At 42.2% G+C, this 26,391-nt stretch overlaps 6 protein-coding genes across 14 annotated transcripts; 1 reads left to right on the forward strand and 5 right to left on the reverse strand.

Annotated features, from left to right (window-relative positions):
- Positions 1 to 1,105: 1,105 nt before the first annotated feature.
- LOC124197154 lies at positions 1,106 to 8,130 on the reverse strand. 2 transcript variants are annotated; one of them, XM_046592441.1, is made up of 2 exons: positions 7,272 to 8,130; positions 1,106 to 1,637 (listed from the first exon to the last, which is right to left on the reverse strand). In XM_046592441.1, exons 1-2 carry the CDS (start codon positions 7,787 to 7,789, stop codon positions 1,289 to 1,291), a joined length of 867 nt encoding a protein of 288 aa, XP_046448397.1. In that variant the 5' UTR covers positions 7,790 to 8,130; the 3' UTR covers positions 1,106 to 1,288. The 2 variants fall into 2 exon arrangements, with proteins under 2 accessions (XP_046448397.1, XP_046448396.1); XM_046592440.1 differs by lacking the exon at positions 1,106 to 1,637 and adding an exon at positions 6,315 to 7,205 and having other exon boundaries at positions 7,272 to 8,111.
- LOC124197156 lies at positions 1,660 to 2,904 on the reverse strand. The gene is made up of 4 exons (XM_046592443.1): positions 2,661 to 2,904; positions 2,435 to 2,589; positions 2,156 to 2,370; positions 1,660 to 2,082 (listed from the first exon to the last, which is right to left on the reverse strand). Exons 1-4 carry the CDS (start codon positions 2,799 to 2,801, stop codon positions 1,697 to 1,699), a joined length of 897 nt encoding a protein of 298 aa, XP_046448399.1. The 5' UTR covers positions 2,802 to 2,904; the 3' UTR covers positions 1,660 to 1,696.
- Positions 4,595 to 25,811, forward strand: LOC124197158 (MIT domain-containing protein 1-like). 6 transcript variants are annotated; one of them, XR_006876027.1, is made up of 8 exons: positions 23,760 to 23,900; positions 24,114 to 24,267; positions 24,335 to 24,393; positions 24,454 to 24,630; positions 24,690 to 24,880; positions 24,948 to 25,358; positions 25,556 to 25,603; positions 25,671 to 25,811. XR_006876027.1 is itself a non-coding variant. In XM_046592450.1 (6 exons), the coding sequence occupies exons 2-6, from the start codon at positions 24,120 to 24,122 to the stop codon at positions 25,108 to 25,110; spliced, it is 738 nt and encodes a 245-aa protein (XP_046448406.1). In that variant the 5' UTR covers positions 4,595 to 4,615; positions 24,114 to 24,119; the 3' UTR covers positions 25,111 to 25,548. The 6 variants fall into 6 exon arrangements, 4 of the variants coding, with proteins under 4 accessions (XP_046448406.1, XP_046448404.1, XP_046448405.1 ...); XR_006876026.1 differs by lacking the exon at positions 25,671 to 25,811 and having other exon boundaries at positions 25,556 to 25,632; XM_046592450.1 differs by lacking the exons at positions 23,760 to 23,900; positions 25,556 to 25,603; positions 25,671 to 25,811 and adding an exon at positions 4,595 to 4,615 and having other exon boundaries at positions 24,948 to 25,548.
- Positions 17,505 to 21,106, reverse strand: LOC124197151. Of its 3 annotated transcripts, none has more exons than XM_046592438.1 (11): positions 21,028 to 21,106; positions 20,716 to 20,940; positions 20,324 to 20,560; positions 20,100 to 20,240; positions 19,783 to 20,028; positions 19,570 to 19,701; positions 19,336 to 19,476; positions 19,044 to 19,163; positions 18,483 to 18,641; positions 18,013 to 18,374; positions 17,505 to 17,952 (listed from the first exon to the last, which is right to left on the reverse strand). In XM_046592438.1, the coding sequence occupies exons 2-11, from the start codon at positions 20,938 to 20,940 to the stop codon at positions 17,664 to 17,666; spliced, it is 2,052 nt and encodes a 683-aa protein (XP_046448394.1). In that variant the 5' UTR covers positions 21,028 to 21,106; the 3' UTR covers positions 17,505 to 17,663. The 3 variants fall into 3 exon arrangements, with proteins under 3 accessions (XP_046448394.1, XP_046448392.1, XP_046448393.1); XM_046592436.1 differs by having other exon boundaries at positions 19,044 to 19,166; XM_046592437.1 differs by having other exon boundaries at positions 17,604 to 17,952; positions 19,044 to 19,166; positions 19,570 to 19,698.
- Positions 21,776 to 22,626, reverse strand: LOC124197160. The gene is made up of 3 exons (XM_046592453.1): positions 22,477 to 22,626; positions 22,170 to 22,414; positions 21,776 to 22,109 (listed from the first exon to the last, which is right to left on the reverse strand). The coding sequence occupies exons 1-3, from the start codon at positions 22,552 to 22,554 to the stop codon at positions 21,833 to 21,835; spliced, it is 600 nt and encodes a 199-aa protein (XP_046448409.1). The 5' UTR covers positions 22,555 to 22,626; the 3' UTR covers positions 21,776 to 21,832.
- Positions 25,514 to 26,226, reverse strand: LOC124197161. The gene is made up of 2 exons (XM_046592454.1): positions 26,184 to 26,226; positions 25,514 to 26,116 (listed from the first exon to the last, which is right to left on the reverse strand). Exon 2 carries the CDS (start codon positions 26,110 to 26,112, stop codon positions 25,654 to 25,656), a length of 459 nt encoding a protein of 152 aa, XP_046448410.1. The 5' UTR covers positions 26,113 to 26,116; positions 26,184 to 26,226; the 3' UTR covers positions 25,514 to 25,653.
- Between the last annotated feature and the right edge of the window lie 165 nt (positions 26,227 to 26,391).

Raw genomic sequence — 26,391 nt, forward strand, 5'->3', positions numbered from 1 at the left:
GACAAAATTCCTTGGCAGAATAAATAATCGCATTCGGAATCAGATGCAGTATAGAGTAATACTAGACTCGGTGTATACATATGTACGAGCCGAGATGGAATGCAAATGAGAATTCTTTCTCTTGTGCGGATGACCAAATAGAATAAACCAAACAGCGCGGAGTCAACCGGGGGGTATATCTAGCGGGAGCAAAAGTGCTCACTGATACAAATGTTTTTAGCCGGTATAATGCCAGCATGCACCTTATTAGCGAGTCCGCACGCGTTTGCTACTTCTTAGACAAGCAGCGCATAAATAGGCCAGAATAAAAAACCCCGCCACATTTGAATTTTCCAGATAACCAACAAAAGTCTCTAGCTACTTTGATCGTCGGTGCACTGTATACGCTATACCATAAACAAACTAAGCAAGTTCTGGATGATTCAAACTATTCCAGATTCAAGCTTATTCTTGTGTTTGATCCGGTAGTATGTATTAACCTTATTGAGAAATTGTAACATAATAATTTAATTCAATCAGAAACACGGACCCCAGAAATGGGGATAAAATCTGGTCAATATGTGAGTTTCACGTCATCCGCTTGATATTCGTACTCGGCGGAATGTCGCCGAACATAAATCGCTGCGGAATGCGGATGGAAAAAATTACAAAAAAAATGTTTGGCGGGAATTTCAAAATGAAAAAAATAAAAATAAACATTTGCAACGGTATCGACGCCAAGTGACACATGCTCCGGTCATGTCCTACATATGTCTATACCAGCGACGCTGTACAACACACTTGCGCATGGAGAAATAGTTATCTACTTAACAGCAGTCACCGTGTCCATTTTATGTCATACAACATTTCTGGGCTTATTTTTAAAAAAATGTTGATACAAGTGAACGAGCAGATATACAGCGCATTCCGGCGGCGGAAACTCGTTTAGGCATCGTTGAGAAATGCCGAGGAATGAACAGATGGAAAGATACAAGCTATTATACGTGAGTTCCAATTATATAGGAAACACATAATGGCAAATTTGTTTTTCGTGATTAAACGAATTATTTGATTTCAACGTGTAAATATTCCAGGATTTTTTTATTCTTCCGGTGCGTGCATAAACTGGTTTTATATTTTTCAAATGCTTGTAAATTTCTGACCCGATTTTGGTCTCTGACTGTCTAAACGTTTATTTAGTGATTATATAGAATTTGAAATGTTTGAAACAAATAACTTGAGTGATATTTTAGCTGCTGAATAAATAACAACAATGAACATTTCCGGCGGGGACTGAATGAATTAAATTTTAATTCCGGCCGGATGAACGGGGGCAGACGCTGAATGGAAAGGGAGTCGGAGTGCAGATTTGAACGAAAAACGTTTTGGTACTGACCGTGACGTAATAGGTCGACGTTCTGATAACCGTCACGACGGCCGCCGTCGTTGTCAGCGTGATGAATTTAATCCGCCTCCGGATGGCCGAATAAAATGCCGCGAGATTCAAATAGCCAAGTCGTCGGCTCAATTCCTCGTCTTCTTCCAGCTCTTCCGGCCCATCCGCCGAAGACGACCGGATCGTTAAATTCGACAATGAACGACCGGATTTCTCATCTCGGCTCTCGATGGATAATTCCGGCATGGCCGTCGGTTCGATACTGATTTATTATCAACGTCAAAAGGGCGGGGTTCTATAGAAATTTGAATTTGGCGGGTCTTACCTTAAAGTTCTGCTGGGCGAAAGAGCCTCGTCGATCGAGTCCATGTCGTCGTCGAAGCTCAGGACGATGGGGTCATCGACCCAGAGGCCCCGTCTGATCCGACAGGGCCCGGTGACGTTGACCAATTTGGCGCAGAGTCCCACCGTCGACGAGATGACCGCGGCGGTGATGGTTGTCGTCCGTCTCACCACCGAATAAGTCACGAACGGCCGCCATCTGTATCGGTTCCAGAGTTGAAACAGAATTTGTCTTTCTTCGTCGTTATTTGAAATTTTCGCGGGTGCGGTTGTTGATGCTGGGCAGACGGAATAAGGCAGTGGACTGGGAGTGCAGCCCATCAGGATGAAACTGGTCGTGTTGGTCGTCGTCGTCGACAATGTGTCTAGAAATTGTATTAAATGATTAATTAAATTATCAATGAAAAATCAATTACATTTTGAAGGGTATAGCTATACGTGTGAAGACGTTGGTCACCGTGACGTTGACGGTCGACACGATTGAATTGAACAAGCCGTTCAAGAACTTGGTGAAATATCCCTGCTGTCGGTTGAAAGGATTTTTATTGCGGCCCGAGATTGAAGGTTCGACTTTGCTGGCCGGTGGTTGGAAATTGATTGGATAATTATTCACCGACCAATCGGAGATGATCGCCAAAGGTGTGGCTTCCACGCTATATCAAACTCCAAATGAATTATCGAGATGTTGAAATGTTGTAATTTCATTCATGATTAAACCTGAACGTTTGAGTGGGAATGAATTGCCAATGGGATTGAGGGTTGAACCAGTTGGGCTCGTGGTAGTCCATCACCAGGATGACGGGCTCCTCGGCAGGAAATCCTCGACGTTGGCGACATCTCCCAGTTACGTTGACCAATTGAGCGCATGCCAACTTCAATTTGAAATGAATTAATTAGACTCAACATTTAATTTGCAATCGTATAATAGGTATCTATAACTCACGTTGGTGCTCAGGTGAACTGTAGATGTGGTGGTTCTGGCTTCGGTCAAGGTGACCGTCGTTGTCCTTTGAGCTCCGGCCAGCAGACGGACCATCATCGAGGATATCACAAGGACGACGCAATAAATCAGATTGCATTTCATTCTGGCAGTGGCAGCATAGTGATTAAGCGCCGGAATGGGTAGGTATATTAATGGCAAGATGTTGGGTTGTAAGTTACCTTGTTGCTTGGTGCCCAACTGTCTGTCTATTAAAAATTCTCGACCTGTCTTGCCTACCCTTTATACATCAAGATCCTCTACACCTGGACTATTGCGCACAGGAGTTGCTTTTTTATTGTATGCAGTTGCATTGCAACCGAAATGAATAACAAATTGAACAAATATCCAGTCATTTGTCTCAGTCTCTCACAACATAGAATAAAATATGGCAAGGGTTGGATGGTGTGGTGCAATTTCCGTGTTGGTTGGGCTCTTTTCCTAGAACTCAACGACCTGCTGCTGTTTGACTCGGTAAAAGATTCACGGGCCAGCGATAATTGATTGCGTAAGAGAGGCTGCCATATCGTTGACTCAGCTGAGCGGAGTTGTGTGTCTGCTGACTTTTTTGTTGGATGGAGGCCCACTTTACGGCCTATAAATAGTGCACGGCTCATTCAAAGGAATAGCAGTATCGGCAATTTTCACCTGGGAACCATAAAACAATTACCACTGCAGTTTCAACCGGACACGATTTTGTGCAAACAAAAGTGCCAAAAACATTGTGCTGTGTAATGGATGGTGTACAATGTACACGGGCCGTTTTATTTTTATTTGATTTTATGTTTTTAAGAGGGGGTTTATCGGGGATGTTGGACCTCCCAGTTGGAATTCCTGACGAAGGGGATTTTTCTTTTGGGCGAGTGCCAACGAGTGCCAATAACTCGGACGGACGAATTAGGAATTACATTCTCGGAAATCCCCAAACGACGCTGACAAATGCGAAGGCGGTGGCTTAAAGCAATTGACTATGTAGGGCATCGAATGGCCAATTAATCAAACGATAGAAATTGAAGAATATATATCTTGCTACGCAATTGTAAAATTTTAAATTTTCGTGTTATCCTAACTTTTAAAACAATTTTTAATTTGGCGGGAAACGGGGAAAGCCGAAACTTTTTAACTGGCAACAGTGTTAAATTAATGGCGGCACGAAAATTATGTATGCACGAAAATAAATTACGAAAATGTCTTCGTCGTGTCTCGTGTGTCTTGGAATAGTTGAACTTCAACGTTTAGTGCTTATAGAAGGTAAATAACTTAAAAACTAAGAATGAAAGCAGTATATTAATGTATGGACTTTGTCCACTTTGATCAAGTGGAGTCAGCTGTTCCAAACTTGTAAAATATTAGTTCCTAACTAAATGCATGGCATGCACATGGTATGCATTTGCCACATTTACTTTGTTTACAATGCAAGTTCATGTTTTTCCTGTTTCTTCTCTGTGCAGAGTTGAGTCCTGAGCCAGCCATCATCACCATGTTTCGCTTGCCATCATTCGACCAGTCATCAGCAGCAGTGTCAGCTTCATTCGATTTGATCAGGTATATTCAATTATTCACATTGTGATACTCCTACTCATTTATCCTGTTCCATGATCAATGTGCTCCATCCATACTTGTCATCCCTTTGTTGATCACAAGTGGATGTCAACCTAGCTTTCTCATTTCTAACTTTTCGTTGCTTGTCATTTCCAACACTTTCAATTAAACGTTTATTCATTTTCTGATGTAGTTAACCAGCTGATGATCATCTCTTCTCTTCCCCTTCTTTCAATCCCTTCTGTCCTCGTGTACTCTGATGTGTGTGTCAGTGTATTCACGAGGACGACGTCCTTCCTCCTACCCCGCCTGGTGGGTTCAACTTTTCGACGGATGGAGCACCTGGAAATGCCTGGCTGAACTTCCCAGGCTGCAAGGTAGGACACAATTAATCCTCCTATCGTCCCTTTGTTTTTCAAGCTGGTGTCTTTGATTTTCGTTGCCCAACGCGAATATCCGCAGGTGATTGAGGTGATTGTAAAAAAACTGACTGTGAATTTTAAATGTTTAGTCAGTCCTGTTAGTTAGCCCTTTTTTCTTTTTGAAAAATCTGCGCAATTTGTTTAAAGTGCGTGACTGAATTCGTGTCGTAAGAGAAGTCAAGGTAAAAGGTGTTCCACTCCACAAATGGACTATGAACTCTTTCACATTGAAATCAGCAATTCTATTGTAAATAATCTTAAAATCCACGTATGGATTCACTTGGATTTTGAATGGTTTTAGTTGAATGGCTTCCATTAAACATTTGGGCTGAAAGTTTGGAGGTGGTCTGTTTCGTTGACTATACGACCGTTTTGTCTACTTGGCATTTGTTCTCGTCTGACAGTTTGGCTCATTTTCAAACGGGATTGAAAAATTGCACTTGCTTAACTTTAATGGGACTACCCCAACGTTGTCTCTTCGTTTTGTGATTTCATGGAAACATCGCTGACTGATGAAATCACGACCCTCCTCTTTTTTTCCCGTTGGTTTCCGTGCATCTTCTCAAACTTTTCCAAATTCGACCATTTGAATTCAGGAGAAATTGATCAGGATACGATACAGCCAAGATTTCGATTGGCTAATAACAAATTGCCGGGGTCTGCTCAATGGCTTCCATTATTCTCCGGAAAGGCGCGCACTTGTGTGTCTAGTCATTTACCGCTACATTGGCCACCATGCTGTAACGCAGCCGCAAACAACAGCAGTGTGTGTGTGTGTGTCGGCTATTAGCCCAGTCAGTTCCATCACACAACCTTGGGAATCCCGTTGTCCTCTTTTTTATTTTATTCGACGGCAATAATTTTTGAGTATTATTTCTTTCCCGAAAATCCCGTTCGGTCCATCTGTCGGTCGTGTCTAGAATTATTGGTCTTGTTTTGTTGTTTTTTTGCCATTTTCTCAAGACGATCATATGGAGGGAAATTCGAAAAATTGTCCTGCAGAGACTCGCCATCTAGCGCTGGTTTAAACTTTGCGTTCAGAATTTTTTAAAAATCTCGACGAAACCAAAATTCCTAGTCCAGTCCGCTATACCCAAACTCCCGTTAGGTAATAGGGTTTTTTTTCACGCTTGCGGCACGCTAATGTAGCCCCGAGCGCAATTTGGCCCATATGGACAAATCTTATACGACTAGAACGGGGGAAAAACAAATTTCTTCTTCTGTTTTTGATGTTGATGATGATGTTCTTGACGGTTTGAATGTTTCTTTAAAAAGAAAAGAACAGAGAAACGAATATAAAAAAAAAATGTTTTCGGCCCAAGACAGACGTACATGTACGCTGGCCCGGATTCCCGTAGAAATGTAGTGCCACCCGCTGACCGAGGCGCACCGCGGTCGTCTTTTTTTCCGCCTTCTCTTAATAGATATACATTTTTGTGCTTTTTTTGTGCAAGGGGAGAAGTAATAATGAAACGATCATTACAAATGTTCATAAGACAAATGGTAAGATCATCAAATTATTATTTGTCTTTTGTTGATTTCTTTTTTCACTCTGAAATGAATTTCAATAGCTTTGAGGATCAAACTTAATCAATCCAGTTAAAAACAAAAGGGGGGGGCTCTAAATTTTCAATGATGTACAACTTTGAGCACGTAAGATGGATCGAGTTTATTGTTATTCTGGTTAGTGTTAGTAATTTTTCATCACAGCAGTTCTCTCTCTCTCTCTGAATGTCGATAAACTTTTTTTCCACTTGATTGTGCGGAAATATATAATTAAATAATGGAAGATATAAATAAAAAGATCAATAAAAATGTGAGCGTAAAATTTAAAAAATTTAAAAAAATAATAATAATCAGGATATTCAATTCCTATTTGCACAAATTTAAATAGAAGCTCGTCACTGAGGTCTCCTTATTTTGTGTGTGTTTCTTTTTTTTTCATTTGGATTCAATCAATTATACAAGTGGGTGGTGGAGAGGAATGGTCGGACCCAGCCCGACTGATCAATCAAACGAATAAATAATAGAGACTATGATATAACAAATTACACGAGTTGCGTCGATCCGATCGAAAAATTGCCCCAGCGATTCTTTCCCTTTTTAGATTTTTTTCAAATTCTTAGTTTTTTCCTTTTTGATTTTTTACTGGGAATTTTGCTGCTCGATTTCGAGCTGGCGTTTCTTCCGGCCCTGGCAGATGTTGAACGGGAAAGGCGACGGCGTGCACAGTTGAATGTAAAAGGTCTTGGTGCTGATGGTGACGTAATAGGTCGACGTGCTGGTCGACGTCACCAGCGTCGTCGTGATGACGGTGATGAATTTCATTTTGTTTTTGATTTTCTTCTTCAAACCGAAAAAGCCGAACCGACTCTCCTGGACGTCGTCATCTCTCGACTCTCCTCCCACCTCCTCCTTGGACGAATGGATCACCGATCCCGACCGGACCGAAATCCTCCGGTCCCGCGCTCCGTTTTGTATCACCTCGTCACTACTACTCCGCCCTTGGGCCACCATCGCTTCCGGCACGGAAGTCGTTTCGATGCTGACAAGATTTCGACCCCGTCAATTTTTTAATGAAATGGAATATTTGAATTTGGCGGGGTCTTACCTTAAAGTTTTGCTGGGCGAAAGGGCCTCGTCGATCGAGTCCATGTCGTCGTCGAAGCTCAGGACGATGGGGTCATCGACCCACATGCCCCGGCGTAGTCGACAGGCACCCGTGACGTTGACCAGTTTAGCGCAGAGTCCCACCGTCGACGACGTGATCAGGGCCGTGATGGTCGACGTTTGCGTCACGGTCGAAAAGCTCACGAACGGCCGCTTCTTCTTCATGAAGACGTGGAGCGGAAATTTGTTAAAGAATCGCTCCTCCTGGTCCGTCCCGTTGATGACGGTCGACTCGATTCCGTCCAGTTCCAGGGATCCGCCATCTTCGTAGTCCTTTTCGTCGTCGGGTTTACCTACCCGACGTTCCAGGCCCATCCGGCTGCTGTTGCTGCTGGGCGGAAGAGGACTGGTCGTGGTGGTGGTGGTCGTGGTGGACTTTGACGCTCTGGGTCTACCCCAGGCGCAGAGAGACGGCCCGATGCACATGGACACGATGATGAAGAAAACAGTCGATTTCATTTTATTTTAAAAAATTCAATTTGAATTCGATCAAATTTCAAATGAAATTTCGGAATTTTCACTTTGGATGAGTTTGCACTGAGTAATTAACTGGGTAATAACTGGGCACTAGTCGTAAGTGATGTCGTGTGGAACGGTTGGCTGGCAAGTCCGTCAAAGATTCAGGCGGCATTTCATCATAGCGTCGATTTAGCAAATTGCACTCAACTTTGATTCGAATTTGTCTTCAATAGAAACAGAATCGGCTTTCGACTGACTGCTCAACTTGACGCTGACTTAGCGAATGACCAGGCTGATTCCATCCGAGCCGGGCATTTATATACTGTACTAATAGACAAAACAACAAGGTATACATGTATTTGTGCAGTGTCTATGCCAGTAGAGAGGGCAAAAAAAGACACGGAGAAAGGACGTGGTATACCCAGCGAAACGGGGCGTCTCTTTTTCGTTTCCATCCGCAACCGCTGCTGCTGGCATCCAAACCTTTTGTCCGATCCGTTTTCTTCTTCTTCTTTTCAACAGCTCCGGCTGGTGCTGGTGGTGGCTTATTCTTCGGGGAGGAGAGGATAGAAAGAGGCGGAGACTAGACGTAGAACATAGGAAAATTGTAATTTTTATTTTTCTTACGGATTGCGTTTGGGTCTCGACGAGTGTTGCAAAACGTTTCCTAGAGTCCGTATTATACAAGATGAAACACGCACCACCCCATCCCACTCGTTTTAATATTTTTGATTCAGCCGGAATGACTGTCAAATGAGGAATGTTACACACGACAATTTCTTTGACCTGTTTAAGCTGAAAAACAAAAATGAAGCGCGTAGATCGGCGGCAGCTGTCACCCGCGCCAGTATATTTGAAATCTAGCGGAAAGTTTTGAGTCATTTTCAATATTGCGTCTTGTGTCCACTGTAGAAATTTTTACGTTTCGTACCCGACGGAATTTTGTCCGTGAAATTCAACAGAAAGGAAAAATGACAAATGACGGAGTTAAAAAACAAAACAAATTTGTAATTAATTAATTGGTTATGAATTTTGATTGTGAATTTTGTTTTTCCCAACCGGTCTTGTAACTGGGAGGGACGGGGCTATATTTAGCCGTTCTATTTCGATATTCCTTATTCAACTTTTTCTGGGCGTGGAGGCGGCAAAAATAATAATTTGAATTTTTAAATATTCAGCTGTCAAACATTAAATCAAATCCGTTGACTCAATACCCCCCTCTCCAAACTAATCAATTTTGGCGAACCCATTTGGGTTCTTCGATCGATTAAACCGTTCTCAGTGGCTCTTCATCATTTTTCTCCTGGATCCCCATCCATCCCATAGCCGATGGGTCTACTTCCAAATGAATGGCTTTTTATTTTGTGTGTCAAACGCCCTATAATGTTATCCCGCTGTCGTAGAGTATTTTTAAAAAAAGATAAAAAATGACGTCATTTTTAATCGCCCCTTTTTGGTTGGGTAGGGAAGGTTTTTTCTTTCGGGAATGAACCGTTAATGGCGTCACTGTCGTCGTCGTCTTCTTCCTGTCCCGCTAATAATCGGGTATTCAAATTGTTGGCTTCGCCTATAATATACATCCATCGGCGGCGTGTGGGCTGCCGCCGCCGCCATTTACGACTCAAACGGACGATGACAACGTGCTATATACCGAGTCTATGAAATGATGATTCACGCGACACGGGTTCAATCATTATTTCACATAGCGCCAACAGCTAGTACTTACAATCTCAGGGGCCCATCGTTTTGTTCAATTTTCAAATTTTATTTGATTTTTGTCGTGTCGACTTCTTCACTTGTTTTTGGTTTTTTAAGTGGAGGAGTGTAGGGAAATGGCCATCAAAAAATTTCCTGGTCCTTAATAAACTCATGAGACTGACTCAATCAATTCTGGTTGAAATTTGGGTGAAATTTGAAAATTTCCAAAAGTTAATTATTATTCCAATTTTTATGCGAAATCAGGAAGACAGTCGAAAGCTTTTACCGCAATTTGTTCATTGAATGTAATCGCTCGTGTTTTGTTTTCTCTGCCGGATGGAAACATTTCTGAGATGCTGAGGTACGGCGACGAGTTTGACGTTTTTTTGTTGATTTCCATTATTCAAATGATGGAAAAGAGTTTTGTGTGTTCAAACAATTGCCGTCAGTCATGTTATTTTTTGGTTATTTCTGATTTTTATTCCTCCGGCTACCGACATCCATTCGTGCATCGATCCATTATCCTTTGACGTCATCCAACCCGCTGACGTTCAGATTCACCCGGACAAAATCGAAACAAAAGGCCGTAATTCATCACAAGTTGGAAAAGAGCTGCTGCTCTTTCCAACAATTTGTTATGGTTGCGATACATACGATTATGCAAATTCATCAATAGCTGATGAATGTTACGTGTCGCATCTTTTTCCGAAATGCCAATAACAATTAAGGGATTACATATAAGTTTAACGGGATAAACTACTTACAAATCGTTCAGTTTTTTTAGACGTAAGAAATGAAATGGGCGAGTTCTTTTTGATTCATTTTGGGTCGAGGGGGCCCTACAAGGACTGATCTTCTTTTGTTTTATGCGCAAGAGATTTGCATCTATGCAAATTTCCGTCCAAGGGACTCCACCCCGCCTCAAAATTATTTGCCGAATGTAATCGACTGAATTTTCATTTTTGTGATGAATTGGAGTCTCGAACTGAATTAGATTTGATGCCATTTCTTTTGAAATTTTGCTCCAACAAATAACTGGCCGGCCAATCACACGACAGGTGGTTGGAATTTCGCCACGGAAGATAAAACATCTACCATTAAAGAGTGCGGCTATAGGTATACGATGATTGGTTTGCGGTGGACGTTTATTATATTGCAAATTTCTGAAATGTTCTCGAACTAGATGGAGACGTCGATTGGTTGCGTCACCGTTGCTGGTGTAACAATCATCACGTTGTTGTTGGGTAATCTGGCCCGGAGTTGATCGCGTCGTGTGAGTTTCGTTTTGTCGGCGCGGTCGAAACAATCCGCACCAGCATTTCCGCTATTTCTTTTTCACGAAAGAAAAATAATAAAAGACAATGGCATAACTTTGGAATCATTTTCATATTTTTTTTTCGGTTTGAAACAGATGACGGACGTTGGCTACTAGGGCCGGGGCCAACATTTTTTTTCTCGGCTAAAAATGTGGGGCCCGTTCGTCGTTAATAGACAGAACCAACTACTCAACGTCGTAATCGTGAGAATAAGAAAAATGGGTAAAAAATTGTGCATGTTATTAGACAAGTTGTTCTTTTTTTGAATTTTCTTTTTATTTTTACCGCCGGACAATCAATTCACTTGCAAGAAGTCGGTCGCGCAACTGTCACACATCCGACTAGGACTCCCGTCCCGTTTTATTTTTTATTTTTCAATGCAAATATAAACTCGGAAATGTGCGTCAATTGGTCGACGCGGGAAATTTGAAAATTCAATTGTGTTTGGATTAGTGAACAATTTCCGTGGTGTTTTGGACAGTCGACGGTCCATTTGATGTGTCGGCGTGTTGTTCAAACCTCTGGGGTTCGTGAGTGGACCGTTTTTTTGTTACAACATGCCGGCCCAGCTTCTATACATACGTGGCCGATTATTTTACAGCTGGAAAAGAAAGAAAAAGGAAAAACCCCGGAGCTATGAATATTACATTTATCGACACCAACCAAAGCAACAAATTTATTTTTATTCTTGTTGTTGGTGTATGCATAATTGAAATCTATTTAGTCAGACCGAACCTGTTGAAATTATTTTCGTTTTTCTCTTTTTTTTCTGTACCTGCGAGCTTCAATTTGGATTGAAATTCGGTAACATGTAATTATGACTCATTTTTCTGTGAATTTTACAAGAAAATAATTTGAGGTTTTTCTGTCGAAGCTAATTTGCCTATCGATTGTATGGCGGTGGTGTGGGTTATTTATTAAGATTTTTTCTCGATCGCTTTACTGCCGGTAAATAGGTACTTGTTACGTAGTCACTGAAAATTCTTATTCACGTGTAATCACCGGCTGTTAAAATTTTATTTTATTTTTTCGCGAGTGAAATTCCCAATGATGCCCAACTACAAAAAAAAAATAAGTTGGCACAGACACCATTTAAACGAACTGAGAAAATAAATAGGAGGATCTTGAATTGCTGTCGGGTGGGCGCGGTGCGAAAGAAAAAAGGGATTTTTTTTTTAGATTGCCCAGTCACGCTAATGAACGCATTTATACGCGGGTACACGTCTAACATGTACATTCACGACGAGACAGATGCGTTCGGCGTTGGGGCTGGTGGTGTCGGGCAACGTGTGAAGCTGTGCCCGCCATGAATTACTGCCGGAATCGCCAAAAATAAAAATTCCGACATTCCACAGAGGGACTGTGCGACGACACTGTTCCACTGGGTATAGACTGTAGAATATTTGTCTGTTAAGAACCTACACCGGAGCTAGCCGAGCTCTTAATCGGAGTAGAGACCACAGTGCTGCTGTGAGCGGTGGCTCCCGAAAGATTAATTGCCGCCCATCTCTCAACGAAATTATCAAAAGAATCGCTGGGACAAGATCTAAAAATCGTCTACCGAATCTCCCCTCGGAGAACATTCCTACGAAATGAAACTGGCCACATTTCTTGTTTGTTTTTTGTTTTTTTTTTTTTGGCGGGGAATTTCAAAAGTTTGAATTAAAAAAAAAATAACTTTTGACTGGATCTTATATAAAACGTTAGGCTCTGTTGGTTATTGTGTTCTTTTGGTTATTGAGGAAAGAAATTGTTGATTTTTAATGACGTCTCGTTATCTTATGACGAGGCGGGGAGAGTGAAAATTAACATTTCTATTTTATTTTGGCCTGAAGATGTTTCTTGGTAAATTAATTTTTGAAACCTGTGCAAAAATGATGGGTGAAATTTTTTAAAAACAAAAAGATAAAAGAGCTCGACTAATGTGTAGTACGTTTTGATGGATTGGAAAAACCCTTTTTGTGTGTCCGATATGATAGTATACCAGAAATAGAATTCAGTAGTCGAGATGACTAATCGATTTGAGAGGTTGCGGGAGCGTGACCGGGACACTCTGTATGTTTTAAATAGGTATGCCGGCCCCCTTTTTTCTTCTTCTTTTAGCTACACATGTCCTGGTTGTCTTTTAGGTTTGTCTGAATTTAACCCACATCTTTGTGTGCACCTTTTTCTTTATTTTTCTTTTTCACCGGCTTCTTGTGAACGGTAATGGGCCCCCGAGGCGTTTCCATAGAGACGACCCGCTAGAATGCAGGGCTCTTGTCTGTGTGTTGAAAGCTGAATGGTTTCCATCTCAATGCACGTCATCAACTGGAAGATACACACACACGAGGATTAGAAGCCAATTTGTTTCTTTCTTTAGAAATTTTTTACCCGCCACTTTTGCAAATTTTTTTTTTTCCTGAAATGACAGTCAAATGACTACTCGTTCAATGCGGTTAAGGCTTGGAATAGTTGATGTATTTACAGTCGCAATAGCTATTACGAGAAATCACACCGTCTTTCAACTCTTGGGTTTATCCGTTGACTATACAGAAATAGATTTCCGGCATTTCTTATTTGATCATTCCGGTAGATGTTGGACAACATTACCCAGACGGTTGTTTGAGTGCTCGGCAATATCTATTTCAAGCGCTGCCAATCAGCGATCGAACCGGTTTCCCACTCAAAATTTCAAAAAAGCTTATGACTAGCACTCGCACCTGTTTATTGCATTTCACCACGTTCATAGAATTCTAGCAACCCAAAGGTTCGCCATTATCCGATGTTCCAATGTTCCGAAATAGCTTTTCGACCCGAGTCACCTGTTTGAAATCAAAAGAAATGCGGCTTTGAGATAACAATCGGGATCACCGAGTCCGAATTATACATTGGCGGGAATTACGCAACGCCGCCGCCGCAAAGGGGCAAACAGTTGGCACTTCAGTACCACTTTGGTCGCTCGCCGTCGTTACTCGTTAGCTTATATAACGGCCAACTACCGACTCCTCCATCCACTTGTGTCTAAAAAGGTTGTAGCCCTTTGGTGTGTTACCATACAATTTGATCACGAAGACTTTGACGCTTGTCGGACGTCATAATTAATCGCTCGCTCCATATACATACGTCCGTACGCTGCCAGAGTGAAGAAATTGGTTGGCGTTGCCGCAATGATGACATATCCACAGAGAAACAGGAATGTCTACCCAAATAGGTTTGCCTAAATATATACTAGGCTACTACGAGTTTATTCATTTGTAGATATAATTGAGCTCGTTAAAAATCATGACCGTAGTAGAGTCTAACGAATCGTGGACGGATCTTTACGGGCTGGCAACAATTCATCTCTAACCTATAAACTTTTTTTTACCAAGCAAACCCAAAAAATGTTCTTTATTAGACAGTTGCCTAGTTACATTGTTAAGATGAGCTCTCCCGCAGTGCGTGAAGAATAATATAACCAGGGCATCTAGTAGACCAAAGTCATTGTGTCGTAGATTACACACACTCGGGTGAAATTCAATCTAACGGGGTCTATTTAATATCTTTTGAGATTATTTAAATTTTTCACTGCTGCCGTTGCTGTCAGGTATTGCACGTTAACGATCGTATCTGTTCTAATTTTCATTTTTGTGTGGAAAACTTGGAATGTTTGAATGCGGAATTTTATATCATGTAGGCTGGTCTGTCGGATGATTTATTGTTATAGAGTTGGGACACATTTGCCGGAATAACAAGGGGGGAAGAAGATACAAATTTGCAACGGTGTTGGGTTTGATGTTGTCTGGTGGGGGGAAATGATAAGAACGTGACTCTCGTTTCACGATTCGTTTCATCCGCCATAATGACGTGGGTTCTATAGCAGACGAATTGTGTTGTGTGTATTCTCCGGCTGTTGTTTCATCCGCTCAGCCCATCAAATCCGTTCTCTGGATCGTGAAAGAGCAAAAGAAACAAGACTAGTTATTTTATTATTGATCGCCATTGGAACTATAAGTGGAATGAACTTTAATCTTTCGACAGTCGGAATAACTTTGAACTTCAACTGATTTACATTGGCCAACAGTCCGTCGATTTCTATTGAAACTCTTTCAGTGTTGTTGTGATATTTGATGTGTTTAGATGGCTCTTGGGCTTGTTCTTGTTTGCACCTGTGCTGACGTAACAACCGTTTGAGAATTTAAATGAATGGACTGTAAAGATGGCTCAACTCGATAATGCCGCAGTGTGATGATTTCCATAGGAGAAAACCCCTAAATTTTTCCATTTTAAAATGCATCAAATAACTCACAACACGCCGCTAATCGACATGTTGAGCTAGAAACGTGTTTTTTCATTATTGTTCTACTTCAAAATGAATAGTTTGAAGCTAAATCCGGTTGGAAACAGCAGAAGTGAACTCTTTTTTCTTCTTGGAAGTCATAAAAACACGCCAGAATATATATCAGGTGATGATTAGCTTCCATCTAAGACTTGAACGAATTGCCCCGTAATCACACGACGTGATAAGGCGTCAAGTTGGCAACGAGCCCTTGTTTGATTGCGCAACCGCATACAGTATACTCACGACTGACTGACACGCACCGATCTTAATCATCGTCATCATCCCCCCAGTGGCCATCACAGCACGTACCGGCGTACCCCCATCATTTGATTGAATTTTCTTTCTCACGATCAAAATAGAGAGAAAATGGCGACACGTGTGTGACATATTTAAAAATGTTGGAATTTCAGTCGCAATTGTTTTTGGGTTGGAAAAAGAATTTGCTGACGAATGCAATGGCTGCCAGATGGTTTTGCACGAACCCAGCTTTAAGACAAATACAAGAGAATATATAGACGCCGGGTCTCCTAGGTTACACACAACGCTGAGAGCTAGTCTGCCCGTCGAACGGGCGGTTCCGCCCATATAATGAGCCCATCGAGTCCCCCCGTCGGAGGTGGTCCAATACAGTCTGACACGACGTTTTCAAACCACAGCAGATGGGCTGGTTGGTTTTTTTTGGGTTTTCAGTTGTTCTTAGCTTCGTTTTCTTCCTCCGCTTACTTAACCGTTTTTCTTAGTAGAACAAGTTCAACGATTCATAAAACGTCGAATTCCATTCTCGCCAAAAATAGAAGTTCGTGAAAAATGATTTTATCTGGTCAATCATTTTTGACGAAAGATTTTTTGAATCGATACATTTTGTTCAGAGTTTTGTATTTTAGTATTCAGAGAATGTCCAAATTGATTCGTTCCGCCTTTTTGTATTTTGGGGAGATGATATCCTCGTGCTATTCGGGGCTAGACGGATAAGAGAAGTTGGCGGTAAATTTGAATTTCGATCCGGCTGATGAGTGCCGGACGGAGCGGAAAATTGTCCATAGCGGAATTTTTCTCTTTTTTAGATTTCATCCGCTTTTTGCCAAATCAGCCATCAAAACAGATGACGTAAAATTGGGGTGTACTACTACACATTTGAAATCAGTTAAAACAGAATCGGACGCGATGAAATGTGTTGGGACATTTCCGCCAGTTCCGGCCGTTGCCCCGATGAAGGCGGTGAAATAATGTTTAACTCCCGACAACGACTCCATATAATAACCGCACGCCATAATCTACTATACGTCTCTTAATACTATACGCATTCTTTTTTGTGGGGGGGTTGTATAATCATCAAATGATGTAGCAGTCGACCGTTATTTTTATTTGATAGACAGGTGACGTCACCCATCCGCACAAAGTTGGAAATGCCAAAATAAAGAATGTCGGAACTATTTCACTAAAAAAATGTGGACTAGTAGTCCAGTGGCAACTTTCTTTTTTAAGCCTAAATAACCAAAATTTGTTTCGGGAGTCGACGCCCGTTTGGGTATAAATATTTTTGCGGTCAACAAATAGTTTCGGCTGTTCGGCTTGTCAGTCTGGAGTTGAGAAGAAGAAGAACATAAAAAAAAAATACCAAGAAATTACACGATTTTCCACGTAACAAAAAGAGCTTGGCAATGTGGAAACATCTGGATGACGTTGTTATATCCCGCCGACGCATATTAGTTTGATCGTTATTCCTCTGCTGCTCAGCTCTTTTGTCTTTTCCAGCAGTTTGAACGAAGAGCGATGGATGTTTTGCCCAACAGACTTTGCAACAGTCACAGCAACAGCTGCCGTGAACCTCTATAATAATCATCAAACTGTAAAAAACAAAAATGCCCATACAAAACGGGCCCGAGAAAAATAAGCCAGCTGAAATTTTTTGGGGTTTTTTTGGGCGGATGGAACTTTTTTGACATCATCTGTTTTTTAAAATTTTTAAAATTTTTTAAAAATCCCGCGGGAAATAACGATCTTGGTTTTTTTGGGATTTTTATTTTGTTGGTCGGATCAAATCGCCAATGAAAATATGTTGACAGAAGTTTTTTTGGCTACCGGGTTTGCGCCAATTTGGCCTGGGGGCTTATTTGATTTATTCACGCGCAACTTGTTTGCTTGTTTGTTTGTGTGAATTTGATCTGATATGATTCAATCAAACGTGTTCCGCCCTATTTTGGGCCGTGCCGAGAGTGAACCGGACCCGTTCATCATCATTAGCGCACGAAACAAAAAAAAAAAACTTGTTTTGGTTAGTCTCAAAAGGTGCCGTGATAATAACAAGACGGGATGATTAGATTCCATCCCGAGGCGGGGCAACTTACCTACCTGAACGTTCACTCATTCACTGTCGCCCTCAGGGTATTTGAATGAATTTTATTTCTTTTTTTTTTTTAATTTTTGATCTCTATTATTATCTTTAGAAAAAACAAACAAAGAAATGAATTGAATAATAATAGTTTGTGGGCTGGAACGATTTTGGCGCGTTATTCAAATTTGATTTGTGCGCGTTTGAGGGCGATGGAAATTATTTTTATTGGGCGCAGACGGGCAGGTTCTGCAGGCAACGAGGGACACACTGCCCGCTTGCGAAGGTAATCGCCGTCGTCGATGTGATGGCGATTTCTGTCACGAACGTTAGCGCCGTTACAGTCACGGTGGTGGTCGGCCTTCCGGCGATGAAATTGGTCGCCAAATTGAGGAAACGCCCTCTGACCTTTAGTTTCTCACCTCCATTTGCTGGAACATCTTCCGCCATTAACAAGGTGCTGTCGATTGCTTCATTTCTATCCAGGGCGGATGGCACGGCTGTCATCAAGATTCTATTTGTACCAATTCAAAATTTGAAAAATGGCGCCAAATTTAAAACAAATTAATTTTACTTTTCGACTTGGGACGGTTGGAATAGTTCGCCATCGATCGACAGAATAGCCGACTCTTCTTCTTCTTCTTCCTGTGGAAGTGTGGATCTCTTCCGGCGGAAGGAGCACCACGGAGCGGGAGCTAAATTCCCGCCACCCGGATTGGCCGATGTGTAGCAGTAGGCGTTTTGGACGGTTGTCGTGACCGTGAAGACGGTCGACGTGTACACGGTGGACGTTCCCGTTTGCAACAAATTCTGTTTGGTGTAGACCAACGTGCTACTGCCAACGACTTGGGTTTTCTCCAGTAGGTTGTTGTTGTTGTTGTTTGCCCAGTTGCCCCGAAACGGGACCCGGGCTTCGGCTTGACCAGCCCCCGCAATCTGGTCGATATGCAGAGCCAACCATCAATGTTTTAATAGGTTCATTTACATTCACCCTCCCCCCTGTGTTTAGCGACTAACTCAAATTTGAGTTTATTAACAACTCACCGACGACTCGACGTCAGGCACCGTGGGTAACAACAACATCGGCCCGGGTCTCTTTTGTTTGATCGGGTGACGGTGGTCGACCGCCAGGGCAATCACTAGTGGCTTAACCAGCACCTGCTGCTGCTCCTGCTGCTGCTCAGCTCCTCCATTCTCAGCCGACTTTTTTAAAAGTTAGGAAAAGAACATAAAACTTTTTTGAGGCAGAAAAACAGGACTGTCATAATTAGAATGGGCTTATGTTGTCAGAAAACAAAACGGTTAAAGTGTATACTCTACTCCTCTGATGGGACCAACGACAGGCTGCCGACTTATTACGACTGGAACGGAATATATCGTCGGCAGTTTTCCATATCGCCCGTGTTTTTGTTATTTGGTTTTAATCGCTCAAATGGCGGGAATTTTAAATAAGTATCAGTCTAGTGTCTAATAATGGACAAAATGTCTAGCGTCGAGCTCGACAAATTCAACTAATCGGTTCAAGTATGTTGGCTGGCGTTAATTGGTTTAACTGGCCGGCCGTCAACCCCAAAATTCTATCGGAACTATTTCATTCATACGTACTTTAATTGGTAGTAGCTGATCAACTTTGAATGGCTCTAACAGTCTCGGATCCTCAGCATCAACGGCTAACAAGAAATTGGCAATTAGCGGCCGGGACTGAAGCCAAACGCCAGACGGTGGCTGCTGGAAAGTAACAGAAAAGGCCAGGCCGTCTTAATATTAAAAAATCCCAGTGAATATCAAAAGAAATTCAACCAATTTTGTTTATTTCCAGAAATTCTTTTATTCAGAAGCAGATCATTGACAGAGGGATTCCGTTACTGTACAAATCTCAGAATAGGGTGAAACTCACGGCGATGGGTCGACGTTGGATCAAAGGGCGGACGCTATGAGGTCCCATCACGGCGGGCGATGCGCGGTAGGCCAGCCAGGAGACTGGACGTTGGTTATAGCCGGCTGAATCGTCGTCTACTTGAGCGGCGATTTCCTGTGGCTATATTTATTTATACATTCGTCCAATTATCAGATTCAAGCTATTTTTATATTTCCCGCCCAATGAATTTATGACGTAATAATTTAATGTTACCCTCCAAGGCTTGGTGGCGCGGACAGGGGTGGCGTACGAATCATCGACAAACCAAGGTCTCAGATAACTGGCCGGTTTAGTAGCTTTTACCGGTGGCTGGACCAACGGAATGGCCATCACCGCTTGGCTCTGCTGATATTTTTAATTGTTCCAACAGCGGTTTCAACTGACTGGGCAAAATGAACAAATTTTTGGTTGTTTTGTGTTTTTTACCGGTGGTGATGGTTGAACCGCTCCGCTAATTGGCGATGTGAAATCTTGTTGGGCTGGTGCGTAGTAGTAGTCGTCGTCTCCTTCCGGTGTTCCAGCCGCTCCATCGGCATCTGCTGCTACTATGACTGGACGGAGATAAGACAATGGCTTCGACCTGACGGGAATCTTTTGCTCAGACGGGCCGCCATTGCCGCTGGTCGACGCCGGACGTAAATTGAAAGGCAAAGTGACCGCAACATTCCTCGTCTTTTGACAGGTGATGGATGTCGTTCAAATGAAATAAAAGAAGATCGTAAAAACATTTTTGAAACATTTACCGGGAAATAGTAAGGTCTAGTCTGGATAGCAGGTTGGACGTCTTCTACGGCCGGTTGGTCATCGTTGCTTTCGTCTACCACAAAAACCGGCCTTAAATAAGACGCTGGTTTAGTCCGGAACGGAAGTGTGACGGCCACACCCTTTTTTATTTATTTTTGGCGGCAAATTCAAATAATTAAATTGGCAATTTTAGAATTGACGGTCGTTAAAATTGTTAATTTACCGGTGCCGATGAAAGATCTTCTTCCTGCGGAAGGTTAGCGTACCAAGGCTTAGTCTGGCGGACAGGCTGGACGGGCTGGACCGGCTCGTCTTGGCTAATGGGGTCGACCATGACGCCGACGGGCCTCAGGTAAGACGTGGGTTTGCCGTTTGCCGTTTGCGGGCGTTGCATAACGAAAGGCAAAGTCACCGGGACTTGAAACATGGGCTTCTGCTGCTTCACCGGTGCTGCCGAGCTCTGCCCAGGAATGCCAGCCGGCCCATGACGTCACACACAAAGAAAAAATAAAACGGGCAACTTTATTAGTAGGGTCGTAAATTAGACGTCAAAAAATGTACCTCAGCTTTTCTCTCGCAAGGGTTTAGGCAATTGTTTAGTTGCATATGTACTACCTGGGCAGGTTCGGTGGATGTCGGAATCTCTTCCGCTGGCTGTTGTGGTGCCGCTTCTGCTGTCGGACGGTTCACCGGGAAAGTCTCTGTGGCGATCGGGTGAACGAACCCGGCGTTATTCGACTGCTGCTGCTGCTGCTGGCCCGTGGTGATTCCCGACTGGATCATGACGACCGAGAGTGAGACGAGCATGAAGCGCCCAATTCCCAACATCATCCAGCACATCTGTGAAGGTTAAAGTAGTCGACAAAATATTACAAGACATGGATACATATAACTGGGCAATAATTTGCGAGCTGGGAATGTGTATACTTTTAGCGGGATTTTTTTTATTGTTATTAATCTACAAACGAGAGAGTCAAGTCTGTTGCTGGCTGTCGGCGCACTGTTGAAATTGGGGATGGTTGACGGTGATTTATATACTGGGCCGGCTGATTTGATTTCAAGGTCTGGTGCTGGTCAAACATTTTTTAAAATATTCAAAAGACTTTCGCTCGTATTTGAACTTGGCGCGCAAATATTGATCGCCATGAACCGACATTTTTTCGGCCTTCTTGGGCAATGGGAATTATCCCGCGAAACGATTTTGTTTGAATTGATGTCATCCTCGTGGTACCTCTTTGGTAGTTAAAAAAGACCTTGACAAATTTTCTTAATTTACATTTTTTTTTAAATATTTGAATAAGAGAAAACGAGAAATGGGCTAAATGATGTGCGACTCGGGTTCTGGATGGTCGAAACGGATGTTGACCCACTGTGTGAATCATTGCCGCCCAGCTCGGCCCAGTCTATTGCATTCTCATATTCTCACAGTTAAAATGTTATGACTTTTTGTGATGATGTAACTAGTTTCATTTCTTTTTTTCTGTCATTATCTTTGGCTCGTTCCCAATACGTTTGACAGCCGATTATTAGCAGATGCTTTATGTCTAATGCGCAAACATAAGGGCGTGGGATTTCTCATCCTAAATTCACGTAGGCGGACTCGGTCGGACATCCGGTCAGAGTCTCGGCCATCCAACGAGGTTTATGTCTTCTACAGCCTCATTCAAGTCAGGTCTCTGATTGGCCGGTGTTTGTATTGTTCAATGCCATCCGTAAATTATGATATGAACAATTAACAATGGGGTAATGTGGTCAAACAATTTGGGATGCAGCCGACGATGGAAATGCGGATCGATTCCGGGCTGGTCGCGTTGACGACAGTCGCAGCTGTCAGGGTAACTGTTGTTGTCGTGGCGAAAAACCATTGGCCATTTCTCGCCCGGCTCTGCCGTTTTGGAAAGAATTGCTCGTCTGGTGACCTCATCGAAGCTGTCACTACTGCGGCACCTGGGCGGCTGCTGGGCGGAGGCAACACACTCGACTCGGCCGGCATTTCCGTTGGCAACAATCTGCAACAATTTCAGAGATTTACATGTGACTATTCCGTTTTTTGAACGATCTATTTGTACCTGGCGACTTGCGAGGGCTGGAAAGGTTGGCCGTCGATGTAGACCATCTGCTCCTGGTCCGTCCGTTTGCGACGGGCCGCGCAAGTGGTTGCATCGCCGTCCAGACAGTAGATGTCGATGGTCCGGGTGTAAGTTGTCGGAACGAGTTGAGTCGCCGTAATGGTCGATGTCGCAATCAACGGCGACAGGTAGAACGGCCCGAAAGGCCTGAACGGAATCCACAATCTCCCCAACGATTTGCTGGACTGGGAATCAAACAAATCAATTGAAATTCATTCTAATAATTACAGAAAGAAATTTTTAATACTTGGAAATTGAGCTGAAAGGCAGGTGAAGAAACGATTAAAAGTGTTATTAAACTTAATACAATTACGGGTCGAATCATTCTCCTATCAACCAAATCACTTCCAAACTATGACACGGTCGGCTGTTGAATGATCCAATATCCACCGACCAACTCTGATTTTTAAAAATGAAATCAAAGAGTCCACTTTTGAATATTATTAGTTGATGTTTGTTCAATAATGGTCAAATATTGGAACAACTGAACAAGACATTTTAAATTCAGTCCGTTCCCAATATGGAGAGCCGACAGGTGATGAACATAAAATTACGGCGTGGGATTTGGGTAGTCAAACACAACACATATTTTCCCAAGGAAAGATATGGCAATGTTGATGATTCAATTAACCTCGTTGACTAACAACAACAACAACAGTAAAGAAAAAACCTGTGCCAATTTCCCCTTGTCACCGTTGTTATACTTGTGTTGGCCGTCTGTCCGTCCCGATCCTAAGAAATGTATAATTACCCGACTAGCTGGGCCCGTTTTTCCCAGCTAGAGACCCAGTCGTGAAAATAATTCATTTCCCGGTACAGACTACTATTACGTCACGACCGTTTTTCAACCGAACCTCGGCACTCGACGTCTGAAATACATGTGTTTATATATGAATATACAGCACCTGTAAGTTAATGTTGGCTAGTACTACTATATACTTGTGCCCAGTCTGTTTTCACGCACTTCATATTGTTACTGGGTGACCTCTGGCAGCACCTGGCAATCACCGAGTGAGAAAAAAGAAACGAATTTAGTTTTAAGATTCTAATCTTATTTTTTATTTTGGTGGTGGCTCAACCTCATCTACATTTACCTTCTTCGGACACATTAAATTACACTCCGCCCTTGTTGCTATAGAGAGCGTGAATGCGAGAAAAGAAATCATCAGCAACTGCTGGTCATGGCCTGAACTCAACATTAGTTATTAGTTTGAATGGCAAATTTATGGACATGCCTGCTTACTCAGCGTTTAATTTTCTACCTCGCTCCGGAAATGAATAAAGATGATAGATATACGACTGTTTGTCTTTTCCTCTAGTCCCATCATAAAAGTCTAAAAGCCCAGTCAGATATCTTGATTGCGTAAAAACGTGCTGAGCGAGAAGAACGATTTTTCTTTAGTTGGCAATTTAATTTATGAACTATTTTTCTTTTGTGTATAGTTATATGCACCTGTTTCTTTTCTTCTTTTTATCTGTAGAATCTCTGCCTAATGCCTACTATCCACTGATTCCACTCCTATCAATTATACGGTGCGTGAGTTAAGTGGATATCACGACAACCAGATGGCTCTGGTGACACCATGACAATGGACAATTGTCCAACAACATTGCTGGTTAGTGGCTGTGTGGTAAAACATATGATTCAACTGATTTACTGTTGATGAAAAAGTAAGTGGCTTTAGTTGTTGAAGATTTCGTGATCTCTGTCGTAGACTAGAAAAGATTTTGTGTCGTTAAACAAGAAAAAAGTTTATTAACTGTTGTTGTACACGAGGCCGCAGGTTTCTTTCTATTTCTGGTTGTTTTTATAGTCGTGTTTTGGGTTGTTGTTTTTCGTGTTGCTCTGAAAGTTTTATCACTGAAAGTTGATTTGTTTTCCAGAACTTAATGATGGCTGGAGACCCGGTGGCAGAGAAAGCTGCTGCATCTGTTCTCAAGCGGGCTGTGGAGCTAGATAAAGCAAAGAGATTCACTGAATCTCTCGTGTGCTACCAAGAAGGATTGCAACTACTGATGGAAGCCCTCAAAGCCAAAGGTATCATTCCAGCATCCACAATCGTAAAAATGTAACTGTGCATTTCATCTGTTATTTATCGTCGTAGGGCAAGAGGATGGCAGGAGAGCTGAATTGAGGAAGAGAGTAGTAGACTATATGGACAGAGTATATAATAAAGACTTGCTCAAAACATAAATAGGTTTAAACTGTTTAATGTTCTTCTAGGCAGAATTTCTGAAGAAGCATGTCGAAAATGAGAAAGAGGCTGGCAAATACCACGAGAAAATTGAAATCACTGCCAACTCTGTTGGCTACAGCTATCAAAAAGTCCTTGGGAGGTTCCTCGATGAACATGTAACCAGAGTGGAGATTGAAGACCCCTACATTCGTAGCATTCACCAGGTGAAATTCTTTTTTACATACTGTTGGGTTCTAAACTAATCTGCTTGAATATTTTGCAGGTGTATAACTTATTGAGGCTAAGCGAGCTCTTGGTGAGTAACTGCCGCAATCTGAAAAGCATCTTTCTACTGACGGGGAGAGAGCCCGGCAATCAACAAGAAATGTTGGACGAGCTGAAGCAAAGTCTAGCCAAACACAAAGTAGTGCTCACGGTTGAATATTCAACCACTCTACACGATCGAGAAATTCGGTAGTAAAAAATTACTTTTACATTCAGTCCTTAAAACATCCTTCATTCTCGTTTTATTCTCCCTCAGCTTAGACAATGGCTGGGTTATCAAGATCGGTCGAGGGTTGGACTATTTCCGACCTCCCGAAGGCAAATTCTCTCTGGGCTACTGTGACTTTGATTTGAGACAATGTCACGCCACGACCATTGACATTTTTCACAGTAGCACCGTCCGATCGATTCCCAAATAATAAGTGATACATTTTCAAATACCTCCTAATCAAGATTAAGGGTTCATTGAACCTCCAACATTCTTTTGTGATCGTAAAAAGATTATTATGATGCTGAAAGTGATACCCTAAAGTCAGATGCAAAAAGACTTTGACCTTTCGTCCGTCTTTTATAATGCCCTTTAGCTCCAGGAATATTTCCTTTGTTTTAATCGAAAGTACAATGACTTGTCAATCGTCGTTCGCGCAGCAGGAGAACTAAACATACGGTATCCTTTATCAATAATTCATACATTTTTTGTTGTTGTACTTCAATTTTGTGTATTTGGCGTCTCTCAAGACTGAAGCACAAGAAATCAAAATCATTTTACCAAATTCAGTGCCAATATGTTTGTTCTCATTTGAGAGAAATTGATTCGGAATGTTTGATTTAAATAAAGTATTTTTTATTATTGCTGATTTTTAGTTCCCCAAATGCTGTGTGTGTGTCCACCCCTCCCCCTTTATACCACAAGTAACTCGGAAATATTTTTAAAGACAACATTTAATGTTAATGCACTAATTTTAGATTTGCTCTTCAGTCTCTTCTGTAGACTGAAGGTCTGCCGAGTCATCTTGGCATTCGTCATCCTCGGCGCCAGCTGGACGTACCTGTGGAGCTGTTGGTAAACCGATCGGTCGGAAAAACCTTTGCGCCGCCAGGATGGAAGATTCATGTTGCTGTCCGTAAAGTGCTGAAGCTGGGATGATGAAATAACCACCTGGCGGAAGTCTGAATTGACGCAGACTGGGCAGAGCAGGTAACCGAACGATAGTTGGGTAGGAAGGACTGGGTAATCTATTGGTCGTTACGATAGGGACCCGGTTGACTGGATGATGAAAGGGTTGCTGCATCACGCGAACGTAGTTGTACGGTCCAACACTCCCATGTTGGTTGAATGGAATCGGAAGGTAAAAATTTGGACGTTGGGGCTCAGCAAAAGAAACGGCAACGCAAACGAGTAAAATCGCTATTTTGATCATTTTCCTGGAACAATTTAAACGACATGAAATTAAATTAGGAAACATGGAAACTGTTAAGTGCAACAACTCACCAGTCGACGAGGGGTTTGGTTACCGACAAGAAACGATCTGACGAACCCCAAATGGAAGCAAATGTCTTTTATATAGTATTGAATGTGACCGTCAACATTTATGACACCGTGATGGAGTCGTAAAACATCAGTCAATGACCAAGCATAGGGTAAGAGACTTGCGTGTCGGCTTACATTTACGACTTTCTTAATAGTTCAATAAAACGAT

This window comes from Daphnia pulex, chromosome 7, assembly GCF_021134715.1.
Source record: "Daphnia pulex isolate KAP4 chromosome 7, ASM2113471v1".
Lineage (NCBI taxonomy): Eukaryota > Metazoa > Arthropoda > Branchiopoda > Diplostraca > Daphniidae > Daphnia > Daphnia pulex.

Excerpts from the sequence above, each read along its gene's own strand:
- LOC124197156 (XM_046592443.1), bottom strand. The coding sequence starts at position 2,801 with ATGAAATGCAATCTGATTTATTGCGTCGTCCTTGTGATATCCTCGATG. Across the intron at positions 2,590-2,660 it reads CAGTTCACCTGAGCACCAAC|TTGGCATGCGCTCAATTGGT; the intron begins GTGAGTTATAGA and ends TTCAAATTGAAG. Across the intron at positions 2,083-2,155 it reads GGTGACCAACGTCTTCACAC|ACACATTGTCGACGACGACG; the intron begins GTATAGCTATAC and ends TACAATTTCTAG.
- LOC124197154 (XM_046592440.1), bottom strand. The coding sequence starts at position 7,789 with ATGAAATCGACTGTTTTCTTCATCATCGTGTCCATGTGCATCGGGCCG. Across the intron at positions 7,206-7,271 it reads TCGCCCAGCAAAACTTTAAG|CATCGAAACGACTTCCGTGC; the intron begins GTAAGACCCCGC and ends AAATCTTGTCAG.
- LOC124197151 (XM_046592436.1), bottom strand. The coding sequence starts at position 20,940 with ATGTGCTGGATGATGTTGGGAATTGGGCGCTTCATGCTCGTCTCACTC. Across the intron at positions 19,167-19,335 it reads TCCAACGTCGACCCATCGCC|CAGCCACCGTCTGGCGTTTG; the intron begins GTGAGTTTCACC and ends GTTACTTTCCAG. Across the intron at positions 18,375-18,482 it reads TGCCTGACGTCGAGTCGTCG|ATTGCGGGGGCTGGTCAAGC; the intron begins GTGAGTTGTTAA and ends CATATCGACCAG.
- LOC124197160 (XM_046592453.1), bottom strand. The coding sequence starts at position 22,554 with ATGATTCGACCCGTAATTGTATTAAGTTTAATAACACTTTTAATCGTT. Across the intron at positions 22,415-22,476 it reads CCTTTCAGCTCAATTTCCAA|TCCAGCAAATCGTTGGGGAG; the intron begins GTATTAAAAATT and ends TTTGATTCCCAG. Across the intron at positions 22,110-22,169 it reads CAGCCCTCGCAAGTCGCCAG|ATTGTTGCCAACGGAAATGC; the intron begins GTACAAATAGAT and ends AAATTGTTGCAG.
- LOC124197158 (XM_046592450.1), top strand. The coding sequence starts at position 24,120 with ATGATGGCTGGAGACCCGGTGGCAGAGAAAGCTGCTGCATCTGTTCTC. Across the intron at positions 24,631-24,689 it reads ACATTCGTAGCATTCACCAG|GTGTATAACTTATTGAGGCT; the intron begins GTGAAATTCTTT and ends AATATTTTGCAG. Across the intron at positions 24,881-24,947 it reads CTACACGATCGAGAAATTCG|CTTAGACAATGGCTGGGTTA; the intron begins GTAGTAAAAAAT and ends ATTCTCCCTCAG.
- LOC124197161 (XM_046592454.1), bottom strand. The coding sequence starts at position 26,112 with ATGATCAAAATAGCGATTTTACTCGTTTGCGTTGCCGTTTCTTTTGCT.